The following is a 17,695-nucleotide window of genomic DNA, read 5'->3' on the forward strand; positions in this document are numbered from 1 at the left end:
ATTTTCATATTTGGAATTTCACCTTTAGGTAAATAATACTGATTATTTTAGTATTTCTACCAACAATAAATATGTCCACACAAAAAATATAGTAACTGAGAAAAATACATTTTTCAGAAGTATATTTACATGACACATTTTTTTGTTAAAAAACTCCATGTAATATTTTATGGACACATAAGAAATGTTACATGTGAGTGTTTTTATTGGGATACAAATGTAAATATTTAAAAATTGAGTGTCACTTTGTAATTAAACATATGTTAGCAATTTGCAATTACAAATATTGATGCAATAAGTTATACTTGGTCAGTATTTATTCAAACTATAAAGTCCACTATTGGTGTTTATAAACTTTTTACATTTATTTGTTGATTTATTTTCTTTTTTGGTAGTCTAGATTTCTAATTATTAACTTTTTTCACACAATAAGATTTGTAAACTTTATGCCCAACGGGCATAAAATAAGTGGGAATTTTTTGAAACAGAAGAAAATGAAAAAAAGAGAAGAGAGAGAGAGAAAGAAAAGGGAAAAGGTATAAACTTTTCTTTTACCAAAACGAGAGAGAAGAAAGTGAAGACTGTAGTTTTCCCCCCTTTGGATTCCACTCCCAGCTCTTGGATCCAAACGCGTCAGCTCACTTCCCGATTCTTGGTTTTCTGAAATAGAGACCAATAGAGTGACGGTTCCGCTCTTGATTTTGGTTTAGCTTCGCTCCCTTTTGTGGATTGGTTATTTTTCCGATTTTTTTATGAGATTTGTTGGGCAAAATGTGGTTTTGGTTACATTTCTGGTAGAGATCTTGCGTCATTTTTATCCATCTTTTCAGATTCCACTTGTCTATTTATGCTGCTCAGGGTTTTCTCCTGAACTTCAATTTAAAGGGTTTGAGTTTTCTTTTGTAATTTTGAATCAATTGGAATTGCTGGAAAGCTCAACTTTAGGTACTGTTGAAGTTATTTGAATTGTGTTGAAAAGCTTGGATTTTTTGTTGCTTCAGGAGAGATAGTGACTGATATGTGAAGGAATTGTTTTCTTCCTTTTCTACATATATATATACTCCAATACTTCTCTTTACTCTTCAAGAGTAAATAAGTTATTGCTATTGTGGAGATCTGGGACCTTCTTAATATCTTTTGTCCTATGAGGGCTCTTTTTCCTTCAGAGTCATGTAAAGAACCATTTCACAGTTCTATCAATCCTCAGTCATGGCTCCAAGTGGAAAGAGGCAAACTCACTAAATTCGTGCCGCAGTCTCCTTCTTCAATGTGAGTAGCCTAACCTTTTACATCATGTTGAGAGTAACATATGTGTCTGTTTCATGTGACTAATTGATAAGATAAGCATATTAAGCTGTGTCATGCTTGATGTGATTGAATATTGAACAAGGTTTAACATGTTTGTAGAGAATAACATATGTTTGTGTGCGTGTTTCGTATTATGACCAATTAATTTCGTATTAGGCTACTTCTTGCTTGACTTGATTGAATATTGAACAAGATTTAACATTGTTTGTAGAGAATCCCTTATCAAGGTTCCCGAACCTTCAATTCTTCCGTTCTATAAGCCTGTTGATTATGTTAAAGTGCTAGCTGAAATTCATGAAGAACTCGAGTCATGTCACCCTACAGAAAGGTCGAGTCTTTACTTGCTGCAGTATCAGGTCTTTAAAGGCCTTGGGGAATCAAAATTGATGCGTAGAAGCCTTCGCTCAGCTTGGTCAAAGGCAAGTACGGTTCATGAGAAACTTGTCTTTGGAGCTTGGTTGAAGTATGAGAAGCAAGGTGAGGATATAATATCCGACTTGCTGTCCTCTTGCGGCAAATGTGTAAAGGAGTTCGGATCCATAGATATTGCGTCTGAGTTCCCTGTGGTTGAAACTCGAAGCTCTCTTGGAAAGGTAAACAGCACTAATCTCCCACGTGTTGTTTCTTTTCAAATTGGCGATGAGAGAATAACATGTGAGAGGGATAAAATTGCTGGACTTTCTGCTCCGTTTCAAGCAATGCTCAATGGATGCTTCACAGAATCGGTTTGTGATGACATAGATCTTTCGGAAAACAACATTTCCGCTTCAGGGATGAGAGCAATCCGCGTTTTCAGTGAAACAGGAAGTTTAAGTGAAGTGGCTCCGAGTCTTTTGCTGGAAATTTTGGTATTTGCAAACAGATTTTGCTGCGAAGGCCTGAAGGATGCTTGTGATCAGAAACTTGCTTCTTTGGTTTTATGCAGGCAGGATGCAGTGGAACTCATTGAATTCGCTCTTGAGCAGAATTCTCCTATTCTAGCTGCCTCTTGTTTGCAAGTGTTTCTACACGAGCTTCCTGACTCACTAAATGATGAACAGGTGGTTGAACTGTTTTGCAGTTTGGATAGGCAGCAAAGGTCAATAATGGTTGGTCCTGCCTCATTTTCTCTGTATTCCTTGTTGGCTGAAGTTTCCATGAATTCTAATCCCTCCTCAGACGCAGCAGTTCTTTTAGTTAAGCAGTTGGTAGACTGTGCCAGAAATAGACGGCAGAAAATGATAGCACTTCATCAATTGGGATGCGTTAGACTTCTTAGAAAAGAGTACGATGAAGCAGAAACGTTATTTGAAGCTGCTTTGAGTGAAGGGCATGTTTATTCCACTCTTGGATTAGCCAGGTTAAGTCATATCAGAGGGCATAGCAAACAGTCATATGAAAAGATCAGTTCTGTCATATCCTCTTATACACCACTCGGATGGATGTATCAAGAGAGATCGTTATACTGTGATGCTGATAAACGATGGGAAGAACTTGAGAAAGCTACGGAGCTCGACCCCACGTTGACTTACCCCTACATGTATCGAGCTGCCTCCTTGATGAGAAAGCAGGACGTTGAAGCTGCCCTTGCAGAAATCAATAGGGTTCTTGGGTTCAAACTAGCCTTAGAGTGCTTGGAGCTGCGCTTCTGTTTCTATCTTGCTCTTGAGGATTACCAATCAGCTTTGTGCGATGTGCAGGCGATTCTTACTCTATCTCCAGATTATAGGATGTTTGGAGGGAGAGTTGCGGCTTCCCAACTCCGTATTCTTGTGCGTGAACATGTCAAGAGCTGGACAACTGCAGATTGCTGGCTACAGCTTTATGATACATGGTCCTTAGTCGATGATATTGGATCACTCTCTGTTATCTATCAGATGCTCGAGTCTGATGCAGCGAAAGGTGTTCTATACTTTAGACAGTCTCTTCTTCTTCTCAGGTAACTTTCCGATCATCTTTAAATCTATGGTTTTTCTTATTAAATAATGTGACTGTTATGACAAGTCTGTAAAAAAGAAATCCCTGTGCCCGTCTTGTTTATCTCTCTCATGTTTGAAATGATGGACTCGTGTGCTTGAAAAAGCTGAAGTATTTTCCCTATTTTTTTTTAGCTTGTTATCATGTTCTAACGATACTATATGCGAACAGATTAAACTGTCCTGAAGCAGCGATGAGGAGTTTGCAGCTAGCTCGTGAGCATGCATCAAGTGAACCCGAAAGATTAGTATACGAGGGGTGGATCTTATATGATACCGGTCATTGTGAAGAAGGGCTACGGAAAGCTGAGGAGTCCGTTAATCTCCAGAGATCTTTTGAAGCTTTCTTCCTGAAAGCTTATGCATTAGCCGACTCTTGTCAGGATCCATCTTGCTCATCAACTGTTATTTCACTTCTTGAAGAAGCTCTGAAGTGCCCGTCAGATAGACTCCGCAAGGGTCAGGTATGGTGCCTTTCCTCTTTGTTTAGCCTTGACTTGTTTAATATGTTTAGCCACGGATGTCTCAAACTTGAGAAACTGTCGTTGCATATTGGCTGTTGGCATGATAGAAACTTCCCATTAGCTTATCGAATTTTGGTTACATGTCCTAATATCTTTTGGCTTATGTTGGGTTTGTTCTTTCCCTCTTCTATGTGGCTTTTAGGCGTTCGATTCTTCATCGTGTTCTCTCCTTAATTGCATCCCTAGAAGCAAGTGTTTACTTCGAGTGGTAGCTTAGATTGATAAAAGAAATATAGACTGATTTGTTACATAGTTGATGGTCTGAGCAATTTTTGAGCTCGTTTGATCGTCTAATAATCCTTCAAATACTCAACAATCACATGTATCATCAATCTAATCTACCACCCAAAGTAACGCCCGTTGATTTTTTATACAAGAGCTGTAGCGTTCGCCTATTTAACTTCTTTTCCTAATCTTGTATACTTACTGATCCCAGGCGCTGAACAACCTTGGAAGCGTGTACGTTGATTGCGGGAAGCTCGATGCCGCGGCTGACTGCTACATCAATGCTCTCAAGATCCGGCATACTCGGGCCCACCAAGGCCTTGCCCGCGTCCACTTTCTTAGAAATGACAAGAACGCTGCATATGCTGAGATGACCAAGCTGATCGAGAAGGCAAGGAACAATGCGTCTGCTTATGAGAAACGCTCAGAGTACTGTGAGCGTGACCTCACAAAGGCCGATCTTGAGATGGTCACCCGCCTCGATCCTCTTCGGGTCTACCCTTACCGATACCGAGCAGCAGGTTAGATAAAATTAATATATACCCTAATCATTCAAATATCCGATGATATGTATTGTCAACCAAATTTTACGCCTGTTTGGTTAATTAAACTTGCAGTGCTGATGGACAACCACAAGGAGAGTGAAGCCATTGCTGAACTGTCGAGGGCGATTGCTTTCAAGGCGGATCTTCACCTTCTTCACCTCCGGGCTGCATTCCACGAGCACATTGGCGATGTTATGGGAGCGCTGCGCGACTGTCGAGCTGCGCTCTCGGTCGACCCCAATCATCAAGAGATGCTTGAGCTTCATAGCCGTGTGAACAGCCAAGAACCTTGAGGTTTTGGGGAAAGTGGAACTAAATTATTGAAAAAAAAGAAAAGATGGATCATGGAAGTGAAAAAAGTTAGCTTGTAGATGTCAGTGTATACATCTCTCTCTGTGTAATGGTGCCTCCTTAATGCGCCAAAACAACCTTGTATCATCTTCAATTATCTCTCCTAACTTGCCTGAATTTTGTATACTTGGAATTTTTTTGTTAATATAATTTTATTATGAGGTTGCACTTCCTCTTTATTGTTACCAAAAATTGGCAATATGAAGGACGGGTATTTTGGACACGACATGAAAACTCGATATGAACACACATGAAATCGACATGAAAACTCGATATGAACACACATGAAATCAATGTGTTTAGGTCAAGTCTTATAAGGTTGATGTTTTAATTGGGTTGACTTCTTCGGAACTCAATAAGTTCAAGTTGGATTTGTATTGGATTGAATTCGATTTAGTTACATGCTAAAATTACGTTAATTTTATTTTTTGGGTTCGTGTTAAATTATGTAAAATTGAGATTTTATCGTAGGTTACAATATGAGAGACTCGGAGGGAAGTTGGAAGATGTATATAATTTCCTTTTGGAGAGTGACCAAAAAAACAAATCCATACGGGCTCAATGCAAAGCCAAACGTTTGTTGCAGTCGACAATCCAAACAGGTTTTAATTATGTAAATTAAGTTTCTGTCGTTATGTTATCATATCATGTTAACCCGTATTATATCATATCGTTAATGGGTGTGGATCGGGGTGGATCGAGGGCAGGTTGGGTCGTTATCAGGTTGTGTTGTAATCAGTTTGGCCCGATTTAAGTCTATGATTTTAGCTCTTCTAGCAGTATAACCAACATAAATATATTTTGTTTTAATTTTTTGAAAAGATAATGTTGTTTTAGTGTAGTAGTATAGTAGATCAGTGATCGAGAAACGTGCCAATTTATATTTTGTTAATTCAAATTAATGGATAATTAGATTTGTAGCCTAGACCTAGAGGCTAGAACAGAATAGGTTAGTCGCCTACAATTTAATGAAAATCCAAAAGTTTGGGCGCTTCGTCGTGACGTAAATTACTGATACAGAGGCTTCGTGATTTGTCTTTAAATTCAATCTGTTTGCAGGTGATGATAAGAATCATGAATTTCAACCAACAATAGCGAGATCACCGCACAAACCGACACTCAGGTTTAATTCCAACAATTTGTTTGAAAAGTGTTTAGCAAATTCGGATTACTGCTTTGTGAAATGTTACTTGAAATTTCTTAGCAAAAGGGTTTTTTTTAATACACTTGCAAATAAAGAGTAATTTTTTTGCAGAGCAAATTTTGAGGATGCGATTGATGATGAAATGGGTTGCAATATTAACATGGTTATTATGCACGGCAGCAGCATATGCCAAAAAAAATGATGGGATTGGTATGTCATTTTCATTGGCATGTATGATGGCATATGAAGAAGGTGGAGTTTCTGGTGTGTTGAATTCACCGGAGTGTCCTTGGTTATCATTCCCTTCTTCTCTTCACTCTTCCAACTCCAATAATCATTGCCACTTTGCCACTCTCCAAGGCCGCAGAGACTATCAAGAAGATCGCCTCCTCTGCAATCTTCACTTGCACCTACCATTTTCCCATGGTTATTATTAATGTCTCTTCATTCTTTATTCTCTATTCCAATTCATTTCTAATTACTAGAATCAGTTGCAGGTGAAGAAGGGGTGCCTAGCATTGGTGTGGCAGCTATCTTCGATGGCCATGGGGGCCGCGAAGCGAGTGAAATGGCTTCCGCCATGCTCTCCCCTTACCTTCTCATCAATGTTGCTTTCATGGCTTCCAAGCGCGTGCTTCCAAGCAACGACGAATATAACAAGACACAAGTAAGGTTTATATACAACAAATCCTAATTGATTTCATACTGAGATTTCATTTTGTGTACATGGTTCAAGTTCAAGATTCCAATTCAATCTAGTCTTTGTCTTGCTATAGTGCAGCCTGCAGAGGGCACAGGCAGTGATTGATCACGACACACTTCGTTCGGTTTTAGAGGAGGCATTGCTGAGGACGATCCAAGATATTGATTCAGAATTCTCAAAAGTATGCACCCATTTCCCCCTTCACTATAACATAGTAGTAGTGGTGATATTCTATGTATCAAGTTCCTTTTTTTTTCACTCATCTCCAGCAAGCTTTGGATAAAGGCTATGTTTCAGGGTCTACCGCCACTGTTGCTCTTTTATTCGAGGGTCAACTTCTCGTTGCCAATGTTGGAGATTCAAAAGCTCTTTTGTGCTCTAAACATGGTCCGACTGTATCGTTTTGTTATGAAAAATGCTTAATATGAGTGTTTTGACTTGATCACCTTGTGCTCAAACTTTGTCATCACCGACAGGGGATTCGTCGAAACAAGTTTATGTGGAGGAATTAACAAGAGACCATCACCCAGATAGAGAGGATGAGAAGACCAGAATTGAAGCAGCCGGTGGCTTCATTACTCGATACGGTGTCCCTCGTGTAAATGGTATATTAGCTCTGTCCAGAGCCATTGGCGACGTCTATTTCAAAAGGTAAGCGTTCATACTCTGCAGTTACATGCTTTACTTTGAATTTCTTGATTAGGCTCGACTTGATTAGCCTGTTGCTTCTAGATTTGGGGTTACAGCTGAAGCAGAAGTAACTAGTTGGAAGGCTTTCACCTCCGAAAACAGCTACTTGGTGGTTGCATCTGACGGTGTATTCGAAACATTGACTCCAAAGGATGTCTGCCGTCTCCTCCACAACAAGGGGTCGTCGTCGTTGCCTGAACAGATAATTCGCCGTGCCTTTGAGACTGGCAGCATGGATAACCTATCAGCTATTGTGATATCTCATCTTGTTAGTTGCTGCGGTAGGGAGAGTACCGAATCCATTATAACATCAACTTCATTTGCCTAGTTTTTCAGTATTGGTATTTTATTGAAAGAAAATCATGAATTTGTTGAAGATAGGTAGTCAACAACTCCATTTTGAAAGATTTGTCCACATCCGATGAATTGGACAGATACTGTCAATTGAAACTAAGGGAACGGTTGAACCTAATTGACACATTATGGTAAGAGAAGACATGAGTGGGGTAAGATAGTCAATGAACCAACGTGGGAATAATAACGGATGACACAGTTGCGCCCACCGCCAAATTTTGACAAAACAGAGAATGAATTCGACCCTACAGACTTGCGTGGTACAAAAGTTCAACAGGGCTCGCATACTCCACCTATACACCTGCAACGTAGTAGTTCGTTAGTCCTCCTTCACCCTTATAGTTTTTACTTTCTTAGTTCTTTCCTGGCCTGACAAAAAGAAAGAAAGAACGAAAAGGAAATCCAACCGAATGTAGCAACACACTCGTGAACAATGAACAAAGGATCCGGAAAAACTTGGCTAAATATTTCTGAAACCAGAATGGTTGAATCAATTTCAGACATCTTACAATTCGAAAAATAAATTAGGATCACAAAGTAGTGTGACTAAGGTTATCCATACGAGTATATAGATTGTATGATTTAATCAATTAATTTCTGGGGCTTGTGCAACCTTCCAAGCAGGTATGCACTAGACATGAATATCACTATGAATAATGGGATGAGTATGAACCATCAAAACCTAACTAGTCACACTAAACTCTTCCAATAAATTGCCCAATGAGAATGTTACTAACAGAAGGTGGACCACTGCTAACAAAAGGTGAACCACTGAGATCACATTTTGGTTCTTTATAGGCAATTTGCTATGATACATTTAAACAATAAGCTGATTCAGCACTTAATTAGATGACAGACAACTGGATTGAATATATAACGATTTCATGCTTTTCTACTTAGTTTTTCATTTTTTACCTCTTCGTATTAAGTGCAGATGGATATTTTATGGAAATAAAATCTTGGCCACTCATACATATTCATTACAGCAATGATTTGAGACAAGCCCAAGAAATATCTAGTTATGAGAACCCTAAAAGTAATAATCTCACCTTTGTGACTCAGACCAGTAGACAGGCAAACTTTCTTCACCGAATCATTTTCCATTGAACTGCAACGTGTAAGGTTAGAAGGTTTTCTGATTCGGGTTATTGAAGTGTCAATTCTTGGCAGTTGATTACCCATTCGATGGTTAATATAATCATCCAAGCTTGCACACGAGGCCATTCCTGCCTTTCCCTTGCTCTTAAACCTTCACCTAACAGAGATATGAGGAAACAACAAACAAGAACCAGAAATACTTTCTACGTTTTCTTATTTTCGTCAAACAGGGTACCTGTCTTTTCTCTTCTCAAGGTATCTTTGAACAGATGCTTTTCTGGTTGATGGTCCTTCCACTGATTTGAAGAAGGGAAGGTACATAAGCATTTTTAAAAATTGAAGTCATACGCCATTAAATTCTTTCACAGCTCATAGCCTTAATTTTATAGTTAGTATGCATGCATTCAGTTTTACTATTGCATCAGTGCAATCACAAATGCAGATTATGTGAAAATCACGGCAAGCCTAGGAGAGCCAAATATTATCTTATGCATGGAAAAATATACTCTAATGCATTCGGATTCAAGTTCAGATGAGGTAATTCTCAAAGCATCCTTTGCGTCATATTTCTCTTTTTTCACTTTTTACATTTTCCACATTTGTTACAGATAAATTTAAAAGGTTATAGCTATTCCTGCTTGCTTTATAACATCAAGATCCTGATGGCATAAAGTTTGTGCTCCCACATTTAGGTCACATATTTACACTAGACCTGATTTATTACATAAGGTGTAAATAAAGCTATTTTGGGCATAAGTCACAGTACAAAGAAGCTAAGTTATGCTAACATTGCCATATGTTCAGATACGGAGCAACTGTTTGCAATAATTCGACCAAAATGAAAGCATTTGATAAAGATTGTTTTTCTCGGAGGAAAATATACTTAAACCAAAAATGACAAAGGACCAATACAACTTATTAACCAGATCAGGTAAAATATTTAATAGTTAAGCGGGCATGTAGTATATGTTTGCCCTAACTCTTTTGTTTTACTATCTTATAGACACGACGTATTATGCTTACCCTATTTTAATTGATTCCAGTCAACCATTTTATCAGGATAAATAAAAACTTGACATCTGTTCTCCAAATAGAATTATCTGAAGCAGTTACATGAAGGCCATATCCATAGCACGTGGAAGAGATAGAAGATTAAATTGCCATCGGTATCATGTCTCCTAGAGGAGGTAACTTGCACTAATTATTGAGTAGTTGATCATTGGCCCGTTGGGTTGAGTACATATCTTTATGTATCTTGCCACAAATAGATAAAGAAAACTGATGTATTCCCAATGCCATTTCAGTATTTTACAATAAATATGGATTGAAATACCAGAATGGCTATTGTGTAACTAAGTAATCCAATACCAGAAGAACTTCAGAGAAGTGTCAAAAGAAAAATTGCTTACTAGGGGTTTCTTCTTGAAGAAGTTTGTTTTCTTCTCCAGGCAGTCGGGTGCTTTCATTCATTTTCACTGCAAACGCAATTCAAAAGTCCAATTGAGGTAACTTGTTACACTGGACAGTAATTTAAATATATTTCATTATATAAAGAGAGAGAGAACATCAAACTCTTCCAGGAATTCCTGGAACCATTCATACCCAATATAGATATCATAATAGGACACAAATAGACAGCATCGGAACTAGTATTCTTCAAGTTTGCTCTTTCAGGGAGTTGAAAATGAGTTTGCACATGAACATACATATATTGCACAAGCACTTGTCACATAAAATTCTGACCAAAGCAGAATATGTAGTATTGTAAAAAATGTAAAATGTAAACTGTTAACTAGTAGTACTCCCAAGATAAAGGCTTCTGTACCTGTTGGCAACATGAGAACAGCTGAATCCTGACGAGCAGAGCTAACGGTTTTTGGAATGCATGGTAAAGGTTGCAATCCTGCAGCACCATCAACAGGATGTTCGTCTGGAAACCTCAGAGGACTTGCAGCAATGTGCATTAGTGCCCGCACCTGAGAAACACGATAGTGCATTGTAAAAGACTAATATAGGGATGCGGGGATGAAACTGCATCAAGTCAAGCGACATTAGAGTGATAATAACCTCTAAGTAGAGCAACAAAAGCTTCAATACCTTATCTGCAGGGACATCATCATACACATTCACTTTGCCACAATAGAATATTGTCATTTGTCCCATAGGCATATTTGTTGAACCTGGGGTTCTGGAAGAAAGAAAATACCCTCTTCATCAGAAAGGCAAAGTTAATAGCCAACAAACGACTGCGTAAGATTGTTAGATATCAAAGAACAACAGAGAAACAAAGAGTGCAAGACTGGACTAGTTCACTGGTTTACTAAAAATGTGTGTTTTGTAGTATCTAGGAAGTGAAATTCTGAAATTGAACAACAAAAATTGTTTATTTAGGGATATATAATTCAGATAGAGTAAAATTCGAAATAACCTAGGTTGAGTAGATTCATCATTGCCAGCGGCAAAACTGCTAGAGAAACCACCCGAAAAATCAGGCTTGTCGAGATCTTTCACAGAATGCGGCGTCGTTTCCTCAGCGGATAAAGAATTCTCTGCATCACCACCAGTTGTTCCTCTGGGAACCTACATTTATTAATTAATAGAAATAAACAGGTTAATTAATATTTAATTCCTCACAAACACTCAATTCAAGGCACATAATCTTTTATTCATTCATCCTGAAGTTCTATCAACGGATTAAATAAATACTAGTACTACTAAACAGAGAAGAAGAATTACGCACACTATCCGGAGCAACATTGCTGCTGCTATCGGTGTTGTTAGGGCGCGAAATGCGAAGCCGCTTGCGCGCACCAGCAGCGTCCGAATCCGGCGTTGTTTCGAGGAGCGTCTTCAGCATTATCACTTGCTGAATCGCCTGAGATTTGTTCCACGAAGGTCTCCTCATTCCTTCGCCAACCAAAATTAAGGCGAAAATAATCAAAATAACGCCTGATTGTTGGTTCGAGCTCAATTATTAGACAGATAATAAGGAGTACCTTTCTCCTTGAGGTAACGGCGGCAGTCTTCGCGAGTGACCTGAGCAATGTCATCCTCCGTAAGCAGGTGAAGCGGCTTGTCTAGTGGCGACTTAGCGGCGGTGTCCTCGGGCGGCGCAGGGCAAGATTCCGACATCTATTCCGATGAACTGTACGACTGGGTCTCCGGCGACAGCGAGGTAGCAGATCGAGGGTTAGATAGGGGAATTAAGGTGGAAGTGGGGGCTATTTTGGTAAATTGGAGGTTGTGGCTGAGGGAGTGAGTGTGGTGGACTGGTGGTTGCGGGAAATATGGCCGCGGCGTCGCAGCTTTGTCTAGTGCGCTATTTTTTTATTTTATTATATTTCCTTTTTCTTTTTTCTTTTTTTGCTTTATGGAGTTTGGGGATGGGGGCGGGGCCGCGACAGAGGTGCATCCCTAGAGTGCCACGTAAGCGTGGAGGTTGACGATTACTTTCTTGCACCTCTTTTTATTGGAAATGGCGGTTTTGTCCCTCAGCGATCAAGGTCTTTTTGGCCATTTTGTCGAGGTTAATTTGATATACTCCGTCAGTCCCATCGAAGATGATCCACCTTATTTTTGTTTCTCCCATCTAAAATGATCAATTACTAAAAATAAAGTACCTTTTATCTATTTTAATTTTTCTTTTCACTTTATTCTCTCCACTTAACTAACAAAATAAAGTTACATAAAATCTCATGCCGTTCAAGGAAGTCGATGTTATTTTCCTCCGTCCTATAAAAATATACTACATCCGTTTCAAGGTAGTTGAAATATTTCTTTTAGGCACGGGATTGTTGAAATATTTCTTTTAGGCACAAGATTTAAGAAATTGATGTGTTAAATGTTGAAGTGAAGAGAGTAAAATAAAATAGGAATAAAGTAACAGAAAGAAATAGAGAGTAAAGTAAGAGAGAAGATAAAGTTTTTGCCAAAAAGAAATACGACTCAATGTCCTTGGGACGGAGGGAGTATACATATTCTATTTCCGTTCATCCCATAAAAATATCAGCATTTTTATATTTGAAAAATTGTTATTAACTCATTATCCATATACATTAATTTATTAACAACTTATATCAATATGATCCACCATTATAATTTATTAAACACTAATAATCATGTGAGTCACATTATCCACTAACTCTACTTAACTATCATTCTCCACATCTCTCTCTTACTTTACTGATTGTGCATTAATTCTCGTGTAATTTCAAATGCATTTATTTTAAGAAATGTGGAAAGTGGGGTGTGCTATATTGCCAACTCATTATATAATTGCTAACTACAACTAAATTATATGAATTAGATCTTTAAATTAAGGCACAAGATCATTCGACCCCTAGTATCAATATAGTGAATACTCCCTTCGTCCTAGATTATGAGTCATATTTAGTCATGACTCGAGTTTTAAGATACATAAAGAAAAGTGTGTTGAATAAGTTGGTGGAATATAGACCTACTTATAGATTTGTGTTAAAATGACAACACCTCTTAAAGTGACACTGTGACACCACGTATCCAGCAATATTACAAACGCTATACAACAATAGTATAAACGCTAGCGTATTGGATATTGATGGGCGAGAAAAATTGTTGTATAGCGTGGTGGATATTGCTGGCCGAGAATTTTACCCTTGAGCACTTTTTATAATTGCCACATGACAGTTGATTATTCGTCCACATGTACAAATGATTGACTAGGAATGGTGGTATGGTGTTACTTTAAGAGGTGTTATCATTTTAATGCACCCCCTACTTTTATATATTAGTTTCATAACAAAATGTGAGTGGAATAAGTTGGTGAAATGTAAGACCTAGTTACCATTTATGGTAAGTGAAATATGACTCTTATTATAGGATGCCGAAATGACAAAATATAACTTTTTTTATGGGATGAATGGAGTATCGATTATGATATTAATGTCACTTAACAACAAATTAGTTATAAGTAAGTTTTAAAAAAAATATCACAAAATTTTAAATTCATATTCCCTCCGTCCACCATTAAATGCCTCATTTTTTCCTTTTTCGTTCATCCGCCAATAAATGTCTCATTTCACTTTTACTATATTTGGTAGATGGACCTCTCATTCCACTAACTCATTCTACTCACATTTTATTATAAAACTAATATATAAAAATAAGACCCACATTCTACTAACTTTTCCTATCCACTTTTCTTTACAAAGTCAAACAATTTTAAAACCCGAGCCGGTCAAATATGAGACATTTATTTATGGACGGAGGGAGTATATAACTTTCTTAATTTAAATTATTTTTTTCCACAACATATATCAAATTAATGATTTTTTCATAAGGATTATAACGAGATCTCAATTGCATATGTTTCAATGTCAAGATTTGAAATTTTTTTATGAATTTTGTTATTTTCAACAAATAGTTAAATATTATCAACTGTTATAATATGTCAACATAGTGTGTGTAGAATGCCAATATTTTATTGTGTTAACATACTTAAGGCATTATGGTGATATGTTTAAAAACCCTAACTTTGGTAATTATTTCTATTATTTTAATATTAAAAATAAAAATTAGTTACGCATGACGATTTATAAACTATTATATCTCTAAAATCTCATGGTCTTAAATTAGTTGTAATAATTAAGGGGTGGATTAGCAAATGAGCATATTTCTGTGGGAAGTACTAGTTACTAGTCTTTTAAGAATAACAAAATTTTGCAATAACACGAGTTTGAAGGCATAAATAACAAAGTAAAACAGAGAAAGTAATATTAATAGATTATAAGGTCCATATTATTAGTATTGTTAATGGACGATGAAGTTCGTAAAATATGTAAATTGCTACGTTTAATGTTATAAGTTGTAAGTTGTAAGTAAAATGACGTGTAGATGTAATATGTTGTTAAAAAAAAATTTTAAACTAGAATTGCATAATTTTAAATAACAAATTAAAATGAAAATATTTTTTATTTATAAGACACAATGGTAATATTAAGTCATTAAATTCAAATTAATTACTATTAATTTAATTTATTTTAGAATTTTCTTTTTATTTTAATAAAATAGAAATACAAGACTTTCTACTTTTAATAATAATTCATTTTGAATGGGACAATAAAAAAGAAAAAAACAGATGATCTTCTGTAGGATTTTAAAAAATATGCAACCCGATCCAATTGAATATTCAAATTTTCAAACAAATTAAAATCGAAGATCTCCTACGAAATTAAAACCAAAAATCCAAAAAATGTTAATCAAAATTTAAATTTCAATTAAATTCGTTATCCGACATTGAATTTAAAATATTTTGGTGTATATTGGATACCGAATAAGGCATGCAACATTGTTAGTGATGATTTGAAATCAAAACGCTGTTAGTCGAACACGTGTGACCTGGATTATCTTTGTTAATGGAAGTAATTATATTTTGAATAAAATCGAGAGAGGTCTGGAATTAGTTTGGTGAAATTCCAAACGATGCATCTACAACTTTCTCCTTCTCATTCACCCATTCCATGCCCATGTATATATATAGTCTATAGATTATAGATATACATTCCCTTTCCACTAAGCAATCCCAAACTCCAAAATTCTGCAACCCTCTGAAAAAGTAAAACCATGTCTTACCGGAAAGATGACGTGGAAGTCGGCGGCGGCAGGCTGTACCCGACGATGCTGGAGACCCCCGAGCTGCGGTGGGCCTTCATTCGTAAGATTTACGTCATAATCGGCATCCAATTGCTCCTCACCGCCGCCGTCGCTGCCGTCGTCATCACCCTTCACCCAATCTCGCATTTCTTCGCAACCACCCGCGCTGGTTTGGTGCTTTACATTCTCCTCATCTTCATCCCTTTTCTAGGTACATATTTACACTTGGCAATATTAGTGTTTCATTTTGTGGAATTCTAATTGCTTTTGTGCGCAGTGCTGTGGCCCTTGTTTTACTATTACCAGAAGCACCCTCTCAATTACTTCCTTCTCGCCATTTTCTCGCTCTCGCTAGCCTTTCTAGTCGGCTTGGCTTGCTCTTACACCAATGGTTAGTCTTCATTTTTCTTCTTCTTGTTTATGCCCAATTTTACACACCAAATATTCCTTGCAGAATTTACGATTGATTTTTTTTTTAATAAATCAAGATGATTAAATGTTAATTCTGCCTACTGTCTATTCGAATTTATAGCTACTGTCTAGTCGCTTATCAGAGGGTTTAGGGTTTATCTGCATTTATTATTCTTGTAGTTTGAGAATCATTTTCAAGTGAATCTGATGTAATGGATTGGTATGGCTATTTGAAGCAGAGTAGCCAAACAAGAATTATTATCATTTATTCCCTTTCTAGTTTCTACGATCTTGATGTATTTTCCGTTCAGTAGGCTCTAATCGTTGGTTGGCCTGAGCAATGCTATCTCGGTTGAATATAGGATTTGGAGACTTGCTCATTTACTGATACACTTGAACGTTGAAAGCACCTTGAGATGAGTTCACTGGATGACTAAGTCTCTGTATGCAGGGAAAGTGATTCTTGAATCTGCCATCTTAACGGCTGCGATGGTAGTGAGCCTCACCTTGTACACATTCTGGGCTGCAAAGCGAGGCCGTGATTTCAATTTCCTTGGTCCTTTCCTCTTTGGCGCCCTTATTGTGGTCATCCTGTTTGGCATCATTCAGGTACATACATACCTATTTATTTAAATGTTGTGATTAATTACAATCTAAAATGTTCGATGGACGATGGTGGTGCAGATTCTGTTCCCTCTTGGTAAGCTTGGTGTGATGATCTACGGGGGTTTGGCATCCATAATCTTCTGTGGTTACATTGTGTATGACACTGATAATCTGATCAAGCGCTACAACTATGACGAGTATATCTGGGCTGCGGTTTCTCTCTATTTGGATATCATCAACCTCTTCCTATCCCTGTTGTCATTCTTCAGAGCTGCTGAGAGTTAAAATGTATAGTTGAAGTTGTTTATCTTGATAAGTGTAGAAAGTTTGCCTTGGAAATGTAGATGAAATGAGGGTTTAAATCTTGATATGTGTATATGATTGAAGTTCAATTCCTGACAAATATTAGAGCTCCTTCCTTATTCTTTCATAAGTTGTTCCAGGTCATGTGTTCACATGATTATACATGCCACATGTGCATATATCTAGTTTAATATTAATATATTGGTTGTTACAACCATGTACCCATGAAGTCACGAAATATGCTGAGTTGACTATTAATTGTTACTCCACAATTCCTCAAAAATCACAATGTATCCAAGACCTGAAATGACTGGAATTTGTATAAATGATTGGAAGTTGGATTTTTCATAAAATTTCTTAGATTTCATGTTCTTTCACGTGATTAATCAAAATCATGCTTGGCTACATGTGCCTCTATGTGGAATATTTGGGTTGTTATAGGGTCAATATAGAGTCACAATTTTACTGCTAGCCAGTTACTAGCAGTAGTATCATTTTTTCAGACATGTCCAATTTAGAAATAACATCATTTTGATTCTGAAAATAAGATAGTTTCAGGTGGCGCGTTGATTTTTCTACTTCTAATTTTTTGGATCAAAATAACGTTGATTTGATGTCAATTAATTTCTACTCCATTTACATGGTTAAAATTCAGGTAAAATTCCAGCGTATATTACACAGGACTAATTGATAAATATTAATTTTAAATTTTTTAACTCAAGTATGAACAGGTCTACAATTTTAGTCTTAAACTATAATTTTATCGTATACTAACTACACAATACAGATATATATATCCATGTTAAAAAGTGCTTATATTATGTGAAATGTGCATTAATTTAAAGGTT

At 37.0% G+C, this 17,695-nt stretch overlaps 4 protein-coding genes across 10 annotated transcripts; 3 read left to right on the top strand and 1 right to left on the bottom strand.

The window, feature by feature from the left end:
• Positions 1-477: 477 nt before the first annotated feature.
• Positions 478-5,076, top strand: LOC125200564 (ETO1-like protein 1). The gene is made up of 5 exons (XM_048098218.2): positions 478-1,269; positions 1,520-3,226; positions 3,436-3,727; positions 4,224-4,533; positions 4,630-5,076. Exons 1-5 carry the CDS (start codon positions 1,145-1,147, stop codon positions 4,848-4,850), a joined length of 2,655 nt encoding a protein of 884 aa, XP_047954175.1. The 5' UTR covers positions 478-1,144; the 3' UTR covers positions 4,851-5,076.
• Positions 5,077-5,782: 706 nt separating this feature from the next.
• LOC125201016 (putative protein phosphatase 2C 51) lies at positions 5,783-7,821 on the top strand. Of its 4 annotated transcripts, XM_048098883.2 has the most exons (8): positions 5,783-5,857; positions 5,968-6,031; positions 6,164-6,478; positions 6,544-6,719; positions 6,829-6,936; positions 7,025-7,142; positions 7,232-7,406; positions 7,488-7,821. In XM_048098883.2, exons 3-8 carry the CDS (start codon positions 6,178-6,180, stop codon positions 7,771-7,773), a joined length of 1,164 nt encoding a protein of 387 aa, XP_047954840.1. In that variant the 5' UTR covers positions 5,783-5,857; positions 5,968-6,031; positions 6,164-6,177; the 3' UTR covers positions 7,774-7,821. The 4 variants fall into 4 exon arrangements, with proteins under 4 accessions (XP_047954840.1, XP_047954841.1, XP_047954839.1 ...); XM_048098884.2 differs by lacking the exon at positions 5,783-5,857 and having other exon boundaries at positions 5,864-6,031; positions 6,544-6,724; positions 6,834-6,936; XM_048098882.2 differs by lacking the exon at positions 5,783-5,857 and having other exon boundaries at positions 5,864-6,031.
• LOC125201018 (protein TIFY 4B-like) lies at positions 7,813-12,228 on the bottom strand. Of its 4 annotated transcripts, XM_048098887.2 has the most exons (10): positions 11,894-12,228; positions 11,638-11,804; positions 11,326-11,477; positions 10,995-11,085; positions 10,723-10,873; positions 10,307-10,372; positions 9,133-9,193; positions 8,978-9,048; positions 8,849-8,907; positions 7,813-8,100 (listed from the first exon to the last, which is right to left on the bottom strand). In XM_048098887.2, the coding sequence occupies exons 1-9, from the start codon at positions 12,027-12,029 to the stop codon at positions 8,885-8,887; spliced, it is 918 nt and encodes a 305-aa protein (XP_047954844.1). In that variant the 5' UTR covers positions 12,030-12,228; the 3' UTR covers positions 7,813-8,100; positions 8,849-8,884. The 4 variants fall into 4 exon arrangements, 3 of the variants coding, with proteins under 3 accessions (XP_047954844.1, XP_047954843.1, XP_047954845.1); XM_048098886.2 differs by having other exon boundaries at positions 8,849-9,048; XR_007172827.2 differs by lacking the exon at positions 7,813-8,100 and having other exon boundaries at positions 8,891-8,907; positions 8,978-9,054.
• A 3,117-nt stretch (positions 12,229-15,345) lies between these two features.
• LOC125201815 (protein LIFEGUARD 4-like) lies at positions 15,346-16,977 on the top strand. The gene is made up of 4 exons (XM_048100072.2): positions 15,346-15,738; positions 15,805-15,918; positions 16,390-16,547; positions 16,623-16,977. Exons 1-4 carry the CDS (start codon positions 15,498-15,500, stop codon positions 16,827-16,829), a joined length of 720 nt encoding a protein of 239 aa, XP_047956029.1. The 5' UTR covers positions 15,346-15,497; the 3' UTR covers positions 16,830-16,977.
• Positions 16,978-17,695: the final 718 nt, after the last annotated feature.

Source organism: Salvia hispanica, chromosome 2 (assembly GCF_029641045.1).
Source record: "Salvia hispanica isolate PSC_SH4W2 chromosome 2, Shi_PSC_v1, whole genome shotgun sequence".
In the NCBI taxonomy this organism is placed as follows: Eukaryota; Viridiplantae; Streptophyta; class Magnoliopsida; order Lamiales; family Lamiaceae; genus Salvia; species Salvia hispanica.

Coding starts and splice junctions, on each gene's coding strand:
- LOC125201018 (XM_048098886.2), bottom strand. CDS start 12,029: ATGTCGGAATCTTGCCCTGCGCCGCCCGAGGACACCGCCGCTAAGTCG. Junction 11,086..11,325: donor GATGAATCTACTCAACCTAG/GTTATTTCGAAT, acceptor TCTTTCTTCCAG/AACCCCAGGTTCAACAAATA. Junction 9,194..10,306: donor TCTTCAAGAAGAAACCCCTA/GTAAGCAATTTT, acceptor TCTTCAAATCAG/TGGAAGGACCATCAACCAGA.
- LOC125201016 (XM_048098883.2), top strand. CDS start 6,178: ATGCGATTGATGATGAAATGGGTTGCAATATTAACATGGTTATTATGC. Junction 6,937..7,024: donor TTGATTCAGAATTCTCAAAA/GTATGCACCCAT, acceptor ACTCATCTCCAG/CAAGCTTTGGATAAAGGCTA. Junction 7,143..7,231: donor TCTTTTGTGCTCTAAACATG/GTCCGACTGTAT, acceptor CATCACCGACAG/GGGATTCGTCGAAACAAGTT.
- LOC125200564 (XM_048098218.2), top strand. CDS start 1,145: ATGAGGGCTCTTTTTCCTTCAGAGTCATGTAAAGAACCATTTCACAGT. Junction 3,227..3,435: donor CAGTCTCTTCTTCTTCTCAG/GTAACTTTCCGA, acceptor ATATGCGAACAG/ATTAAACTGTCCTGAAGCAG. Junction 4,534..4,629: donor TTACCGATACCGAGCAGCAG/GTTAGATAAAAT, acceptor TTAAACTTGCAG/TGCTGATGGACAACCACAAG.
- LOC125201815 (XM_048100072.2), top strand. CDS start 15,498: ATGTCTTACCGGAAAGATGACGTGGAAGTCGGCGGCGGCAGGCTGTAC. Junction 15,739..15,804: donor CATCTTCATCCCTTTTCTAG/GTACATATTTAC, acceptor TTTTGTGCGCAG/TGCTGTGGCCCTTGTTTTAC. Junction 15,919..16,389: donor GGCTTGCTCTTACACCAATG/GTTAGTCTTCAT, acceptor CTCTGTATGCAG/GGAAAGTGATTCTTGAATCT.